Genomic DNA, 18,494 nt, shown 5'->3' with positions numbered 1-18,494 from the left:
GGTAGAAAATGCTTTCGAGGGATCCCTCAACGGTGGCAGGGCTGGACACGTAACCGAGCATCATATTCTGTCACATGGGAGACCTAGTCATTTAAAGGAAACTTTAAACGCTAAAGTCCCACAAACCATACCTATTAATAAAACTAATGAGCATCACATCCTATCTAACACCATCTCATCTTCTAAAACTTGTGAACAATGCGTAATTCTGATGATGAGATAAAAATATTCAACACCCAGGTATAAATACCACCAGCAAGACAGATGAAGTTCACTACTCGCCTTTCTTCTAATACCAGACCTGACTGTTAGAAGGTTGACTCCCTGCTTTAGGCCTGATAGCCACATTCAGAAACTACTTCAGCATTCTTACTTCAGTGTCTCCACAGCAATGACTCCTCAGATTTATCTCTTCATCCTTCTATCTATCAGCTCTTGTTTTGGATGTTTCTTTTGTCAATCAATTCTTCCTAAAATAGAAGAAGATATAGAAAAACTCAAAGCTGACTTCGTAAGTATAACCATCTAATAATGCATTCTTCTTCCTCTCTTACTGCTTATGCTTTAGACACCATTTGGACTTAAATATTACTGAAAGTTGGCTAGAGTTTGGTTTATGACAATCAATGTAATATAGTCCTGTTACAACATATGTAGATTTGCTTTTACAGTTAATTGTTTATTTGAATATAGTTTGATGCTAGACAATGTCACTGTGCTATTCACCTTTGTCACCAAAACTCAGGTCCTTTCAACTGAACTAATTAAAGAAATGTAGTATTTTGAATCTATCTGGAGAAAATTGATACAACTGTTTCTGCTTCATGGTGGGGAACATTCTCCCAGTTCCCTTAGCAAACATTTACATGGAACAATGCATAATGAGAAAATCTTGTAATAGTTAAGATGCAACCTCTTGGATCATCATTAGTTTTAGGGTGATAAAGTTACATTTGCCAGAGATAGGGGATTAAGTAGTAGTTAAATGTAAACAGGAACAAATGAAAATGATAGAGATGAAAGGAGATCCTTTGCTTTAGCAAATGCATCTGGTGCTTTTTTCTTGTTACATTGCACAAAGGCGGCCCCCTAGTGCTTATTCTTTAGTATTTTTGAAACATTGCTACATTAATCCTGCTTTCATACACTGAAATGATGATGTTTGCAAAAATACTAGATCTGCAACATTAGCACTTTTCATAGAGATTGTGTAAATGTTATGTTAATAAATGTATGATCGCTTAGGAGTCAGTCAGCTGGGATCACTAATGGGAGTAAGAGCTATAGGATGGGGTGGGCATTAATGGCTTTTTTTTTACATTTTAAATTCATTTTCTTAAATGAATCAAAGATGCAGAATGCTCTTGCCGCGACAGCAAAGAACTGGGGGCTAGGATCATGGGCTTCCATTCCCAGATCAGCCACTGATTTTGGGTGTTTATCTGTCAGTAGAATGAGTACAGTAATAACCATAAAGGAATGTTGTAAGGTTTGTTTAATTTTTGTCAAGTGCTTGAAGATTAAACCCAATATTGATTTTATATAATAAAATTATTGTGATTATATGTTAAATTCCTATTATAGTATATGTGACTATGTAGGGTCAGATCCTGGGAGGTGCTGAGCACTTACTGTTTTCACTGAAGTCAAGAGTTCAAGCCCACTGCAGGTGCTCAGCACTTCTCAAAATTGACAGGTAAGCCCTGATCCAGCAAAACACTTAAGTATGCAAATTATCCCATTGAAGTTGCTGTAATTACATTATTGAACAAACAAAAAATGAATGATTCACGTTGTATTGTTAGGATTATGTTTTATCAGGACTAGTAAAAATAACTAAATTTCCCCTAGAAAAATATTTTTAAAGCCCTGGATTTTCTAACCCTGCAATCATTGAGCTACAGCATACAGAACACCAGTTTTCCAGCTAGTCCACAATATCTTTGAATCCCTCAGTCTGAGAGTGGGATATCGGACTTTCCCCCAGTTTTTACAGACCTCTGATATTACAGGAGTTCTGACTCTGAAATGACAGTTTACTAGAACTGGACTCTTTGCACTTCACCCAAACAGGGAAGGTCTATGGGCACTACTTAAGCCACATTCAAACCCTTAACATGGGAATCACGTGAGCAGAGATGATATGGTGGGGGGGCATATGCGGCGTCACATGTCTCCCCCTCAGATATGATGCTTGGCGTATACTGAGCATGCTCACACAGACTGAGCATGCTCACTAACACTGCTGAAGCCAGCTGCCCTCACTTTGCTCCCCTGCTATTGGCAGGCACAGGTTGCCTCCGCATATGAGAATCACACTGAATGGGCCCTTTGCACTGTAGGCTGACCAGATGTCCCGATTTTATAGGAACAGTCCTGATATTTGGGGCTTTTTCTTATATAGGCTCCTATTACCCCCCACTCCCATTCTGATTTTTCACACTTGCTGTCTGGTCACCCTATTGCACTGGGATCTTTACTGACACAAAATTTTCACTAAGGTAAATGAATTCCCATTCCTTTGCTAAAGTCAACAGGAGATTTTCCTAAGTACTGTGAAAGGAATGAATGAAGGGTTAGGCCCACTGATTTTGCACTGCTGGCCTTAAATCCCTCAGAAAACAAGATAAAACTAGATCAGACCATTCAAAGAACAATTTGCTGTGTCTATTGGTATTTATTTTTTAGTCGTTAATGTCAGCATCCACAAAGAGCATGTAGTAACCTACACACTGTGAGTAGCTAGCTGCTTATCAGATGAACTGCAGGCGGAAAAGGTATAGGTAAGTCAACTAATGATATTTGTTGTGCAATTAACAGAATACCAGTGGGACTTGACAGTTTAGTGAATGTAGTTGTATAATTCCTCCAAGATGAAAGACTTACAACAGCTGAAAATCCTGAAAGCAAAAATAATTCTTGTATATACTTCACTATTACTCCCATCCATTTCAATGGAGGGTCCTGTTTGTTTTTCAGTAAATCTTGGTGTCTCCTAAGTCATTTCTATGTTCCATTCCAGAATTCAAGTCAGTCAGATGTAGCTGAGGGCGGATCTATTTTCACCGAAAGACTGAAAAGTTGGACAGAGGTAAGCTTACATCCTTAGAACCAGATTTTGAGCACCGGTGCAGCTGCTTTGCATTGTGCTACTTGTGCAAAATGGCTCTCAACCTGAAGTAAATGGCCACAGGAGAATCACCTCAGAGTCTGTGATCCCTTAGTAGCTTAGAACTGACATAGTGGCTCCTATGACATTCTGCTGCCTTCTCTGCTAGTGTAGGGGACATGGCTTGGAAAAAAAGTGGAGTAGCCAGGGAGCTCCTACGTATCATTGATGACTGGCTGCTGTAATGGCTCCTTGGGATTGCGGCAGCTGGCACAGGTTACAACAGCCCTCAAGATACTGTAGTTTATGCCAGGTGCTCAGCTCAAGGCCCAGCCAACGCAGAATCAAGGTTTTAGGCCATCTTTGCATTCCCCTGTCCTGAGTACTCTTTGATCACAGCAGAGGGCCTTCATTTTGATTTTCTACATTTTGCTGTTGATGGAAGTTCATTAAATGCTTTTATGTGCTGTATTTCTAACAGGCAACTGAAAAAAAAATCATACTCAGCCAGATCATTTCCATGTACTTGAAAATGTTTGATAATATTGGCCCGGCTACGAGTAAATTGCACGTCAAGAACATACACAATGCCCTGCATACATTGAACAACAGCCTAACTGAAAGCTTCAAAAAAGTAAAAGACCTAATGGAGTTGGCAAAACTTCCGGTAAGGATATTTCTTTTTTTCCTTTTGTTTTATGAAGGCAAAATCTAGAATTCATTCCCCTTTTGCGGCAACAGAGCCTCAGCTTCTTGACTTTCAGGACAAAGTCTAAGGCCCCTTTACTCTTTTAGGCTTTCGTCTAAGTGGATAGCTCTTTGAAATCATCCACTCAGTGTGCAGCAGCAGTCAAAAAAGTGAACAGAATGTTGGGAATCATCAAGAAAGGGATAGGTAATAAGACAGAAAATATCATATTGTCTCTGTATAAATCCATGGTACACCCACGTCTTGAATACTGCATGCAGATGTGGGCGCCCCATCTCAAAAAAGATAGATTGGAATTGGAAAAGGTTCAGAAAAGGACAACAAAAATGATTAGGGTATAGAACGACTTCTGTATGAGGAGAGATTAATAAGACTGGGACTTTTCATCTTGGGGTGATATTATAGAGGTGTATAAAATCATGAGTGGTATAGAGAAAGTAAATAAGAAAGTGTTATTTACTCCTTCTCATAATACAAGAACAAGGGGCCACCAAACAAAATTAATAGTTAGCAGGTTTAAAACAAACACAAGAAAGTATTTTTTCACGCAACGCACTGTCAACCTTTGGAACTCCTTGCCAGAGGGTGTTGTAAAGGCCAATACTATAACAGGGTTCAAAAGGGAGCTAGATAAATTCATGGAAGAAAGGTCCATCAATGGCTATTAGCCAGGATGGGCATAAATCGTGTTCCTAGCCTCTGTTTGCCAGAAGCTGGGATTGGGTGACAGGGCATGGATCACTTGATGATTACCTGTTCTGTTCATTCCCTTTGGGGCATCAGCCATGGGCCACTGTCGGAAGACAGGTACTAGGCTAGATGGACCTTTGGTCTGAGGCAGTATGGCTGTTCTTATGTTCTTAAGTGTTTTCTCTGTGGGGAAGACAGTCTAGTCATATCCTGCAAGGCAATTTTTTAGTTAATGTTTTTTATTTGTGTTTTTTTTAATTATGTATGTGTGCTCACAAAGTAGCTCAATTAATGCATTTTAACATCTAAAACATTTAAATCTAAAAATTAATGAATGAAAATAGAGTTAATGAGAGTAACAAACAACCTTAACCTTACGTCAGATTATTACCTAGTTAACAGCCATTTGTCTCCTAAACTGGGTTGAGGAAGTAGTAATCAGTTCATAGTTGGACCTCAAGCAGGATTAGAAGACAGCCTCCAAAAGTGACATTCTGTATCAGATTCTACTGTTAATACCAGTTTAACTCCATTGATTTCAATTACAGCCATCAGTATATGGCTCTGCTTTAATAATTTGTCCTCCAATACCACAGTAACTCAAACGTTATCTTAATATATCATAATGAGCCACAGAGTAGCTCAGTTGCATAGAATGCTGTTGACTTGTACTATGTCATAAAGCAGCTTGGAAATTGGACAACAAAATTCATTAGAAGATTGCTCTTCCTTATCTGAACTGGTTGATGGATTGATGGGTTATTGTTATTCTTCATCAATGTTTTATTTTGCCCTATCACGTAATGCCCTGTACAACATCTTAGATCATAGGTTCTCAAACTTCATTGCACCGTGACCCCTTTCTGACAACAAAAATTACTACACAACTCCAGGACGGGGGTTGAAGCCTGAGCCCTGCCACCCCAGATGGCGGGGGTGGGGAGTGGGCAAAGCCAAAGTCCGAGCCTGCTGCCTCAGGTTGGGGCCAAAGCCCAAGGGCTTCAGACCCAGGGTGGAGGGGCTTTAACCTGAACCCCGCCACCCAAAGCTAAAGCCAAAGCTCGAGGGCTTCAGCTTCAGCCCCAGGCACTGGGGCTCTGACTTCAGCTTCAGCCCCAGGCCCCAGCAAGTCTAATGCCAGCCTCGGTGAACCCATTAAAATGGGGTCGTGACCCACTTTGGGGTCCCAACCCAAAGTTTGAGAACTGCTGGCCTAGACCATAGCACATGCTAATAAAGGTACAGTACCTTTTGAAATGACTATTTCTTTTGTCCTTTAAACCAGATGAATGATAAGAAAATCCAACGCAAAGCTGTTAATGAACTTTTCCCCACCTTACAAAAACTACTGCTGGACCATCCAACTACTCACGTAAAGAGAAAAAGGAGCCAAAATCAGAAAAGAAAATGTAAATGTTGAAAGGCTTAGTTATACCTTTTGTTATTCCATTTTTATATAAATCTATTTATTAATATTTAACTATTTTTCAATCATTATTTATAAAGAAATTTATTTTGTAGAAACACCAACAAAGTATTTATAATTCCTACTGCTGCGTAAGAAATGAATATGTATAGAATTCCTATTTATCTTTTACATGTTTATTAACTGGATAATGCAGAGCTGTGCAACGTTTACCTGATATTCCCTGTGAACTTCATATAAACATACCTGTAGACCCAATACTGTATTTAACAGACTTTCTGGTACTATCTTGATAGCTAAAATTAATATGGTTATGACTGATCATTTATTTAATTGGGCTGAAAAGAGGGCACTGAATCAGAAAAGGAACTCAGGAAAGCAATGAAGAATGTCCTTAAAGTTAAGCAGATACTGAAGTCCCACTCAACTCTATGGGATTTAAGTACATGCTTTAAAATGAGCATATGTTGAAATGCTTTCCTGAACTGGGGCCTTGATGGCTGATAGATGCTAACTACTTTTTTAAATCCTGAAATTGTTAGAGGGATAAGGCAACTAAACATTGCCAGCTGTCTAACAGGAAGTGTGACTATATATTGTACATGTATTATGTCTGAATTTTGAGCCACTGATTTTTTTAATGTTTCATCTCTGTATTAGAGAATTTAAAAGGTGCCAGATATATTTATTATATAATAAGTAGCATACAAGTACTTTATCTCAGGTGAATATGCAAATAGTTGCACTACAATATTATTTAAAACTTTGATTTTACTCAAATGAAAAATAATCCCCTTATTATTTCTATATTTAATAACAAAAATGTTTGAATAAAAGTATAATTTTACATTTATTCATCCTGTGTGATGGTTCTTTGTGAAAGGTTCCCAGCTTGGGAGTGGGACCATTATTCCATATGATCCCAAGCTATGCAGTTATGCTGATATATGACGAATACATTTTATTTCACCTAGTGTCAGAGGCTTTGTACAAATACTGATAACTTTGTTTTGCTGAAGAAGCATTACCACAGGGTAACTTAGGGCCTGATTTTTCAGAGTACGTAAGGCTCCCACTAAGAGCTGGGCACAGAAAGGTAGTTGTTTCATGGAGAAATTTGATAGTTTGAAATTTATTTGGTTCAGTTCCAATTCATACCAAACCCACAACATTTCAAATTTTTCCATGAAACATTCCGTGAAAAAGGAACAGGCAGCCTGGGAAACATGCATAGTAAACAGCAAGCATTCCAAGTACCATTGCAAGGTAATAAGTTGATTCAGAACTTCACTTTTGCCATTATTTTTGTAGTGTAACAAGCCTTGGGCTAAATAGTGATTGGCCCTAGAAAAGATGCAAAGGGTTGTGTGGAGCATGCAAAGGCCTCCAATCAATTCCCCACTGTTTTCACCAGGCAAGAGACTTTGACAGTCACAGTCCTCAGGTTTGGGAAGCTTAGAGACTGCTTTCCCTTGTGCCTTTGGGAGAAAGCATATTGTCTCAAAGGGACAAGGGAGGAAGTAGAGTCATGACCTTGGTCATCCACAGTGGCATAGGGAGAAGCAAGCTGCACTACCATAAGGGATGATGCAGCCTGCGTAATCCCCCCCATACAGCGGTGAGCTATGGGGGGACAATGTTTTCCTGAGCACATACTCTTTTAGAGCTCTCCTTTCTTCCTTGCCTGTCACTCCTGTCTTCGAATATCTCTACTGCCTCCTCTTTTTCCATTCTCCCAAGCTCAAAGTTCCGGTCCTCACCTTCAAGATCCTTCATAAATCTGCTCCTCCCTACTTATCTGCTTTGGTCTTTCTTTCCATCACTCTTTTCTCCTCCTCAGTGATGGCAGCCTGGCTTGCTTGTTTGTCCACTGCTCCCACAGCTGTTTCCGCACTTAGCTCCATACTGTCCACCCATGCATCAAATAACCTCCCTGAGCTAGTCCACAAAGCCACTATCCTTCAGATCCCTGCACAAGGCCCACTTCTACCAAGATGCCTGCCAGAAATCAGCCAACTAATGAAGGCTAAACTGAAACACCTTAAACAGAGCTGAGCCCTTACGCTCTGATAATCAGGCCTCTTTAAGGGGTCTTGAGTTGTGTGCCCAAAATCACTGGTCATTTTTCAAAATGTAGGCAGTTGTGTCTTATTTGAAACTAGAATTTTAGCTCTTCAGGACGATGTCATTCTAAGTGTTTATACAGCATCTAGCACAAATGGCCCAATCCTAGGCATGACAATACTGTAAATTCTAATAGTGGCGTATTAATTCATTGGGAATTAGTGCTATACACTCAAGTTTCAGGATCTTTTTCTATGCTATAAGCTTCTGTGGGTTTTTTTTTTTAATGTTTTGGTGTTTTTTAAGAAACAAGAGCATAAGCTGCTACAGCTGGATTTGCTTCCCCGGCAGCAGGTTTTTTCATTAAGTAATCTCCCATGAAATGACACATACTCCGAATGAGAGAGAGAGAGAGTAATGTATTGTGTATGTTAAATACATACATAGGATTCTCAGGGCTAGAGTCCAAGCTATTTCAATGAAAATCACTTGTAAGGCATACATACACATCTGTGATGAGTACAATCGAGAACAGCTGTTTCCTCCAAAACTGGTTCAAGTCTCCAGGTTTACTGAGTCACTTTGTTGTGACTATAAACCAAAGGGCATGAATTTCAGAGCTGTGGCATATGCATGATTCCAGTTGCAGTCAGTGAGAGTAACGTTGATTGGAAAAAAAATTTTTGTTTCACCGAGCCAGTTCGATGTCATTGAAGGTCCAACAGAACATAGGAATGCTTCTAAACCTACTTAGTTGACTCCACAGCAGCGTGCCTGACAAGCTGGTGAGGAACCATGAACCCAGAAGCCCAGGGAACTCAGGTTTACAGTTCCTCATCAGCCTAGGCTTTCCAGGGGTCACAGCTCTGGGACAGAGACTCATACAGTTTTCCTCAGAGCAGGAAACCCCAGAGCTTCCATTGTCTATGGCTGTGGGGCAGCCAGACAAGAAGACTGCCCTGGAGCTGGGGCATGCTGGTTGTTCTGATAATTATAATATCCTCAGGCAGTGTCATAATTTGTCCTCGAGACTGAGATATGTCTTTGTCTATGTGAACCCTGCATTATGGACCCATGACAGAGTGTCAGGTTCTAGGACTCTGTAGGATAGAGATACAGGGCTCTTTCATGGATTCACTCAGACGTCAGGTGCTAGGAACCTACAAAAAGAGAGGGGAGCTATCTCACTCACAAGATCAAGTGGCTCTTGTCACCTCCAGCCTAGAAATGAAGAAGGATGTAGTCTTACTCTCTGAGGAGGGAATTATGGGGCAGGGACAAAGATGCCCAACAGATAGAAACCTGGGGAACAAGCCCAGCTCAGGAGAAAATTTAGATTGAAGCACTAATCCTTTCAATTAGAAATAAAAACAACGCCCTGGAAAGTGGGTATGGATGTTAACATAGTGTGAGCGCGCTGCACTAAGAGAGCAGTTTAGGCATCTTGCCTATTCACAGATCGCTTACTTCAGAAAACCCTTGGGTACAAGTGATCTTTTGATCCAAAATAACTTTGTGTTTAAAAAGAGACAAAATTATTGACTGCAACGTTTAAAATGTTATTTCCCTTTCATTATCCCAAAAGTAGAAGCCTACACCTAAGGTTTTCTTCATTAGAGAGTGCAAGTAATTTAATTACATTTCTGTTTCATCATTACCTAGAATAAACAGTCATCAACCTAATCCACATATATATATATAATATGCAGGCAGAATAAATTCCAGACTAGTAATATATATATACTTGGGGTTTTAATAAGGCCAATTTCACAAAACTGAAAACAATTATGAAACAAATAATCTGAAAGGAAGAATTTAATCAGAAAATACGAATGATAATTGTGAATCACTTAAGAACACCTTAGTAGATTCCTGAAAAGCCACAAACCCACAACTGAGGAAGAAGGCTGTATTGGTTAAAAAACTGACCTGGTTTAGAGGGGAAGTGAAGGCAGCCATAAATAATAATATATAACAAATGGAAGAAAGGGGAAGTTGATAGTAATGAACATAAATCAGAAGTTAGGAATTGTAGAACACTGATATGGAAAGCAAAGGGATACAGAGAGAAATCTATGGCCAGCAGAGTTAAGGGAAATGAAGAATTTTTAAAATATATGAGGAACAAAAAGAGTCCCTACAATCGTATTGGTCCATTACTAGATGGAAATGGTAGAATTAACAATAATAATGCAGAAAAGGCAGAAGTGTTCAATAAATATGTCTGTTCTGTATCTGAGGAAATAATATGGTTAACTGTAAATGTAAACATCTAGAAATAAAGAATGTAGGTCATACTTACAGGATGGGGGAGTCCATCTTGGGAAGCAGTAACTCTGAAAAAGATTCGGGGATCATGGTGGATAATCAGCTGAACATGAGCTCCCAGAGTGATACTGTGGCCAAAAGAGCTAATGTGATCCTCGGATGCAGAAGCAGGGGAATCTTGAGTCAGAGCAGAGATGGTTTACCTCTATATTTGGAACTGGTTCAACGGCTGCTGGAATACTGTGTCCAGTTCTGGTGCCCACAATTCAGGAAGGATGCTGATAAATTGGAGAGGGTCAGAGAAGAGCTAAGAGAAGGAATAAAGGATTGGAAAATATACTTTATAAAGATAGATACAGAGGGTATGTCCACACTGCATTTAAACACTAGCAGCTTGCCCATGTCAGCTGATTCAGGCTCATGGGGCTTGGGCTGTAGGGCTGTAAAACTGCAGTGCAGGTATTTGGCCTTAGGCTGAATCCCAGGCTGTGGAACTTTCCCCCTTTGCGAGGTCCCAGAGCTACATATAAACAGTTAAATATAAATACAAGTCAAAAGACGTTATCTGAATATGTGAAATTTATGGGTAGAGGCTCACAAAACATTGAAGAAATAACAAATACTGTCCAGGAAAATCAATGGAGCTTCCATATGACTTCCACAGCAGTCTGATTCTTCTCTCACAATCTTAGCAGATTTCTCTCTCTCTCTCTCAGGATCAAAGGGCAGAAAATCAAAAGTTTGCCCAGGCTAAATCCATCTGCCTCTCCTATAATGTCCTTTTCCTCCACTGCCCTGGGAACAGCCTCTTGTATTATTTCTGGTTCAACATGGGTCAGGAGTAAACAAAGAAAAAAAATACCAGTGAAGGTGCCTACTGGAAGCAGCTGCTAGTGTGATCTCGGATTAAACTTAAATCCTGTGGTTGCTCCTGCTTGCTTGTAGGAACATGGGACCATTTGTCCACGCCTCTTCTCCAGCTCCAGCCACCTCCTTTCTCCTCTTGCTGGGGATACTGATTTCCACTCATGCCAGCAAACTCCTCCTGGAAAGGAGCAGAGAGCGTGATGACTACAGCCTTGTCTATGTAAGAAGCCTGCCAAAGGATGTATGTACAATGATTTTTTTATGTGTGGCAATTTTTTATGTGTCCTTTTCATAGGTTCTTTCCCATCACGTGCAGTATTCGTGCTCCACTATTACAAAGGCCTGCAGCTGACTTTTGTCAGTACTTAAAAGGAGCAGGGGCTGTTGCAAGGGTTGCAGACCTGGCAAAAAGAATGAAAAATAGAGCTGGCTTACTGAGGGGTGCACTCTAAGAATTGTTTTCTCAAAACTGCTCCAAGATTATGACAGACTGCCCCCCTCCTGTTTCTGATCACTTTAAGCCTCGTTGTTAATATACAAGAAGGATTTTTGTTCTCTTTTCAGATAAAGACTACCACTGAGGATTGTATCCTGAATTATCACAAATATTTAAAAAAAAACTGAAGGTAAGCTCATGGATACTGCTTTGTTGTGGCTGCACAGGCAGACACACACACCACGTGCTAAGTCCTAAGGTCCTTTCTCAGGCAAAACTCCCATTGACTTTAAAGAGTCCTGAAGGATGATCAGCCTTTCCACCTTCCATTCCAGGTAAAAGGTGCACTTCTTCAACCTGGCCATTTCCAACACATAGCAGTGTGAATGTTTAATAAAAACAAACCCTACCAAAACACAACACTACACTACATACACAATTCTCCACCTGTGGGGAGGCTAAAGGGAGAACAAACCCATCCATGACAGGTGTTAGTCACGTTACTAAAGCAGTGCTGGAAGGTGCTCAGATAATACAGTGAGGAGGGGGGTACAAGAACTTACATGAATAGAATAGCCAAATGCTATGTGGTGCAGAGCACCTTCGGCTCCCATTGTCTACAGCAGGTGTTGGGGTACATCCCCAGCATCTCATAGGATCATGTTCTAAGAACTCCAGACTTTGGCTTTACCTTTATAGGCACACACATATAAGCATAGTATACATATACAGCACACACATTTTAAACATGTAGTTTCTAATCAATAGTGGCAGTGGGGAAATCAACTTTATTTGTAAGTAGCTGTGGGGTGATCTCTCCAGACGACATTCTATTTATCCTGGGATAGATACTCATAGTGACTTCAAAGGGAGTTAAGGGCACCCAGTATCTCTCAGGAATTGTTCATTACCTCACAGGATTGGAGCCTATATTTATAAAATCAGACGTAGCAGGACTTTGTACTTACACATTTCAATAAAGAAATGTTTTCATAAAGTATAGATTAGCTCTCACATAGGCACCCACTCTGTGCTCCAAGGGCAATTATACTTCAGAAGTCCTCCTAGAAGACATAATTTTACATTATCCACAGAGGTATTAACTTCACCAGAGCTAGGGAAATTCCTTCCCAGACACCTATTCTATGTCCCACTTAAGGTCAAACACTGGATGCTACCCTGACTGACAAACCGCAAGAAATTCAGGATAAGGCATATACTCTGTCCATAGCTCATTCATTTGGCCACCTGCCTTAATAATGAGAGTTACAGTATGGCTGTAGAGATTGTAGTATCCTTGGATATTCTGTGTTTTATTAATTTATATTGCTAACAGAATGTCCATGTTGTTTTTATGTAATAGGACATGTTTTAAAGATAAAATATTTTCACATTAATTTTAAATTAATGCGAGCGCCTGAAATGAAGAGGCTTCCTTCCTACTTACACAGATGAAAGGTAATGCTGTTCAGTTCAGTCGTGCAATTCCAGTGATTAATGTGTGCATGAGTTGAAAATTTAGTAGCTATAGCCAGGTTATTGTAGTGCCCATACCTAACTCTTACATTTAGAATTAAGGTTGCTTAATTTTTAGACTGTAATTCTTCATAACAACAAAAAGACTACAAAGTAAGTATGCACTAAATCCATGCAAACCCCACTAAAAGTACTGGGTGAGTTAAGACAGCATTCACACTCAACATAATGTCACCCTCGAGCACTAGTCCACTGCTATCCCATAATATTAGACCATAGCATCACACTAATGCACTCCTGTAAAGATCCACTTTCAAAACAAAAATATTATGATATCAAAGAACATAAATCACACTCTCATGGTATCAGGAGAAGGAAGGGAGTTAAGATTGTATAAAAGGAATTTCTTTACTGCTTTTGGATGTCTTAACTTTAGTGTCTCTGGTTTTATTCTTCTTCTTTCAAATGCCTGTTTATTTACAGTGTTATTTAGTGATTCTTCTGCAAGGATTTTTATTCCTAACAGAACCATCCCTTTTCTAACTCAAGCAGAAAGCCTGCCTTTTGAAGAAGATGTTTAACTTGGCTTCAACAAAAGTTCAGAAAACAGCAATATCAAGGCTCACATATTATCTGCAGTGGCCTTCTGACTCTTGCATACATTGTATAAGTTAAATATCAGTGCTACCTAAATAAAGTCATTTTCTAAAACTATTTTTAATTAAACCCTACTGTTTAGTAGAATATAGTAATGCTAAATAGAAAACAAATAATCCAGGAACGACTAATGAATAGGAGGTAACGTAAATCCTCAACAGGCAAATACTATGTGTGACGGGTTCTGTCACAGAGACCCCCTTTGGGACTGTTACCTGATATGCTGAGACTACCTCTGAGCCGGTTTTCTCTGGAAGTTTGGGACTTCAGAATCCTGTTCTGTTGAGCCAGGTATGTTAAACTGCTGCAACACAGACCCAGGGTCTGACCCATACCCCCAAGGCTGCAGACTTAACTGGAAGCAGATTAGAAAGTGCTCCTGTCTCTAGCACCCAGATACCCAGTTCCCAATGGGATCCAAACCCCAAATAAATCCGTTTTACTCTGTATAAAGCTTGTACAGAGTAAACTCATAAATTGTCCTCACTCTATCACACTGATAGAGATGCACAGCTATTTGCTCCCCTAGGAGTACTTGCTTACTCTGGGTCAATTAATAAGCAAAAAGTGATTTTATTAAGCATAAAAAGATTTAAGTGGTTTCAAGTAATAACAGACAGAACAAAGTAAGTTACCAAAAAAATAAAGCAAAACACGCAAGTCTAAACCTAATATATTAAGAAACTGATTACAGATGAAATCTCACCCCCAGAGACGTTCCAATAAGCTTCTTTCACAGACTGGACTCCTTCTTAGTCTGGGTCCAGCAATCACTCACAGCCCCACAGTTACTGTCCTTTGTTCCAGTTTCCTTCAGGCATCTCTTTGAGGTGAAGAGGTCATCTCTTGAGCCAGCGGAAGACAAAATGGAGAGGCTTCCAGGGCCTTTTATATTATTTCTCATGGGTGGAAACCCCTTTCTTCTTCTGTGTAAAGTCACAGCAACAAGATGGAGATGGAGCCATCAGGGCAAGTCACTGTCTATGAATGATTCATCTTTTTGCAGGCCTGATGCCATTGTTTACATGTTAGTTTGAATATTCCCAGGAAAGCTCAGATGTGGATTGACGTCTCCCAAAGTCCATTGTCAGTTAAGTATTTCTTGATTGGGCACTTATTGAGAATAGTCTTACTTATTGAGAATAGGCTACTTAGAATCAAATACATTGAGATACAAGTACATAGCCAATATTCATAACTTCAAATACAAAAATGATACATATAGACAGACAGCATAATCATAACCAGCAAACTACAACCTTTCCATAGGCATCCCATTTGACCTCCTCTGTACAAGACCTGTTGCAATCATAGGACCCTGGTTGCAACAATGATCTATACGGTCACAGTACATGTCAATAACGTCATGCATGACTTAAACTTTCGACTAAAAGATAAATACTTTAATACAGGGGTCTCAAACTCCCAACCTGTGGGCTATCTGCATCCTGCAAACCTCCCCAGTGTGGCCTATGGGGCTCCAGCCATTTTGGGGCTGGGTCTCTCCCTTTGGTCCCACCTGTCACCCCCAGGCACTTCCCCCTACAGGTGATTTACAATGGCCCAGGGCCCCAGCAATGCAGCAGAGCTGAGCGGCATCTTCCTGCATGCTCCATGTGTCTACCGGCCCCTCCCTGCCCCAAGCAACCCTGCAGCCAATGGGAAGCTTCAGGGGTGATGCCTGGGGCAGCAGCATGCAGAGGCCCCCTGGCCCGCCTCACCTTGGAGCCCCAGGTAAGTGCAGTACCCTCCATCCTCCCTAGAGCCCGCCCGCCCTCTCCCTTCCCATTCACTCCTCCCACTCCCAAACTCCCTCCCAGAGCCTGCCCCCTCCCCCTTCCCCCACACCCCCTCCTGCCCCAAACTTCATCCCAGACCTGCACCCCTCCCTCCTCCTCCCTCTCAGACCCTGCACCCGACCCCCTTCCTCACCCAAAATCCGTCCCAGAGCGCAACCTCTCACCCCTTCTGCACCCAAACTTCCTTCCAGATCCTGCACCCCAATCTCCTACCCCAGACCTCCTCCCACACCCAAACTTTTTCCCAGAGCCTTAGGCAGATGCGGAACAGAGTTTTGGGGGCGGGTTCTGGGTGGTATGAGTGACAGTACTGGCCTGCTGGGAGGATTTGAGGACTGGTACTGGCCCTAAGGTAAATTGAGTTTGAGACCCCCGCTTAATAGGTCCTGTTGACAAGATCCATTTCATATATAAGAAGCACAGTCATTCTTTTTTTAGTACCTTGGTGCCAATTAAGCTGCAGGGGCAATCCAGTGTTCAGTTCTGGAATCAAATTTTTAAAAAATACAGGCAAATTGGAGAGGTGTTTTTTTTTAAGAACAAATATGATGAAGGGTTCACTAAAGAAGACCTATGAGGAAAGGTGAAGAGAACTGAGCATGTTCCATTTAGTTAACCACCACTAAGAAGAGATATATCTGGTTATAACTGGGTTTCCCAAATGCTTTCTTGACAGGAGCCTCTGTTTACCAGCTTAGAACCTTCTTATCCCCTTAATGACTCTCACAATACTTGTAGCTAAAAATTTCAAATCATTCGGTCAAATTAAGGAAATCTGTTGCAGGGAGGTGGGAAGTAAGATGACTCCCTGTGCCAGCTAAGTCTATAGTGCAAGGGAAGGCTCCCTCAGTGCAGGACGACCCACATTCTGATGGTATTTCTCTTCCCTTCCCCGCCCTGCTCTGATAGGTTTATCATTATTTTGGAAGTCTCTCTATAACCAGTTTGATTTGTCAGGGGCACCACACACCAAAATAAACTCAGCAGAAAGGAGATGTGGTAGGGAGGGGACGGAGGTTGTGGTTACAAATATAGAAAAACCCAGCCCTTATTTTAGGGCTGACAAACCAGAGCTCTTGCAATGTTAACATCATGGTCCCCACTTAGATCTAACATCCTCTTAACAAAAGCAGAGCTCCCTATATCCCCCACATGCACTACGCAAAGTCCTCAGGACTGTTCTTGTAGAACAAGGGATGCAATGGTTGCCTTTAAATACTCAACGCATATGGAAAGTTACTCATGTGGTATTGGGAACTGTGCCTTTAAGCGTCCCAGCTTCCCTTCAAGATACAGTCCCCATACCACCCCGCACAGTTGTATCTGAGATCCATCTGCACAGAACAGGAATTATCCTATTCCAATAACTGTTGGCTGACTTTTTAATGGCAACCACCTGATATTTTGTCTTCAGTTAGTGTTAGGTTTCTGATTATTTGTGAAAATGAAAATTTGACATTATAAAATGTTAATAGGTAAACTCTAAAACTTCCCACTGGGGAGACCCAGCATGACTTCCCAAGTTGTTCTGACCCAGAGTTTGGAAAATGACAGTGAAATGCTGTATGACTGAAATATGACTTTGTGTATCATTAATATTGCCACTGTTAGACAATTGCAACAAATCTTGTATGAAGTATGTAGTGTAAGGGGTTAATGTGGATAAATGTAAAGTAATGCACATTGGGAAAAATAACCCCAACTACACATACAATATGATGGGGGCTAATTGAGCTACAACAAATCAGGAAAAAGCTCTTGGAGTCATCGTGGCAGTCAAAAAAGCAAACAGGATGTTACGAATCATTAAGAAGGGGATAGAGAATAAGACAGAGAATATCTTATTGCCCTTATATAAATCCACGGTATGCCCCTTGAATACCGTGTACAGATGTGGTCTCCTCATCTCAAAAAAAATATACTGGCATTAGATAAGGTTAAGAGAAGGGCAATTAAAATGATTAGGGGGTTGGAACAGGTCCCATATGAGGAGAGATTAAGGAGGCTAGCACTTTTCAGCTTGGAAAAGAGGAGGTATATAAAATCATGCGTGATGTGGAGAAAGTGAATAAGGAAAAGTTATTTACTTGTTCCCATAATATAACAACTAGGGGCCATCAAATGAAATTAATAGGCAGCAGGTTTAAAACAAATAAAAGGAAGTTCTTCTTCACACAGTGCACAGTCAACTTGTGGAACTCCTTGCCTGAGGAGGTTGTGAAGGCTAGGACTATAACAGGGTTCAAAAGAGAATTGGATAAATTATGAGGTTAAGTCCATAAATGCTATTAGCCAGGAAGGTTAAGAATGGTGTCCTTAGCCTCTGTTTGTCAGAGGGTGGTGATGGACAGCAGGAGAGAGATCACTTATCATTACCTGTTCACTCCCTTTGCACCTGGCATTGGCCACTGTCGATAGACAAATACTGGGCTGGATGGACCTTTGAGCGACCAGATACAGCCATTCTATGTTCAATGGAAAATTATGATTTGCTAAATATGACTATTCTGTGTAATCCATGTATCATCACTGTATGAAGTTATGAATATTGGCTATATATTTGTATCCCAAATGTGTTTGTTCCTGGGGGTAACACCAGTCAGGTAAAATCTACATTGAAGCCAGACTGCCATGTTTTGATGACCCATTAAAGACACATTACTCTCACAATGGCCATAGACCAACAAGTTCTCCTGTGGATGCCTTAGCACAGATATGACACTGGCTGCCACTATGAGTCAGCAAGCATGTAAGACATGTGATATGCTCATATGACCCTAGACTCCATCTTGTGCCAGTAACTTTCTACGACAGGGGCTGTGGGCTTGGTTAGGGACAGTAAAAATTCCAGGCACATGGCAGAGGATATAAAAGACCCTTGAAACATCTCCATGTTGCCCCTTCCTGCTCTAATTCTCTGACTGTGGATTTACAACTAAAAGGAGCATATTGAACTATGGCCTGAGGACCTTCTCTTCTTTTGGAAGTTACCG

General features: G+C 40.8%; 1 protein-coding gene across 1 annotated transcript; it reads left to right on the top strand.

Annotated features, from left to right (window-relative positions):
* Positions 1 to 391: 391 nt before the first annotated feature.
* On the top strand, positions 392 to 5,928 carry IFNG (interferon gamma). Its single transcript, XM_032778160.1, has 4 exons — positions 392 to 511; positions 3,023 to 3,091; positions 3,591 to 3,776; positions 5,794 to 5,928. The coding sequence occupies exons 1-4, from the start codon at positions 392 to 394 to the stop codon at positions 5,926 to 5,928; spliced, it is 510 nt and encodes a 169-aa protein (XP_032634051.1).
* The last annotated feature ends 12,566 nt before the right edge of the window (positions 5,929 to 18,494 follow it).

This window comes from Chelonoidis abingdonii, chromosome 1 (assembly GCF_003597395.2).
Source record: "Chelonoidis abingdonii isolate Lonesome George chromosome 1, CheloAbing_2.0, whole genome shotgun sequence".
Lineage (NCBI taxonomy): Eukaryota > Metazoa > Chordata > Testudines > Testudinidae > Chelonoidis > Chelonoidis abingdonii.
This window is presented reverse-complemented; position numbering and strand designations above follow the sequence as displayed.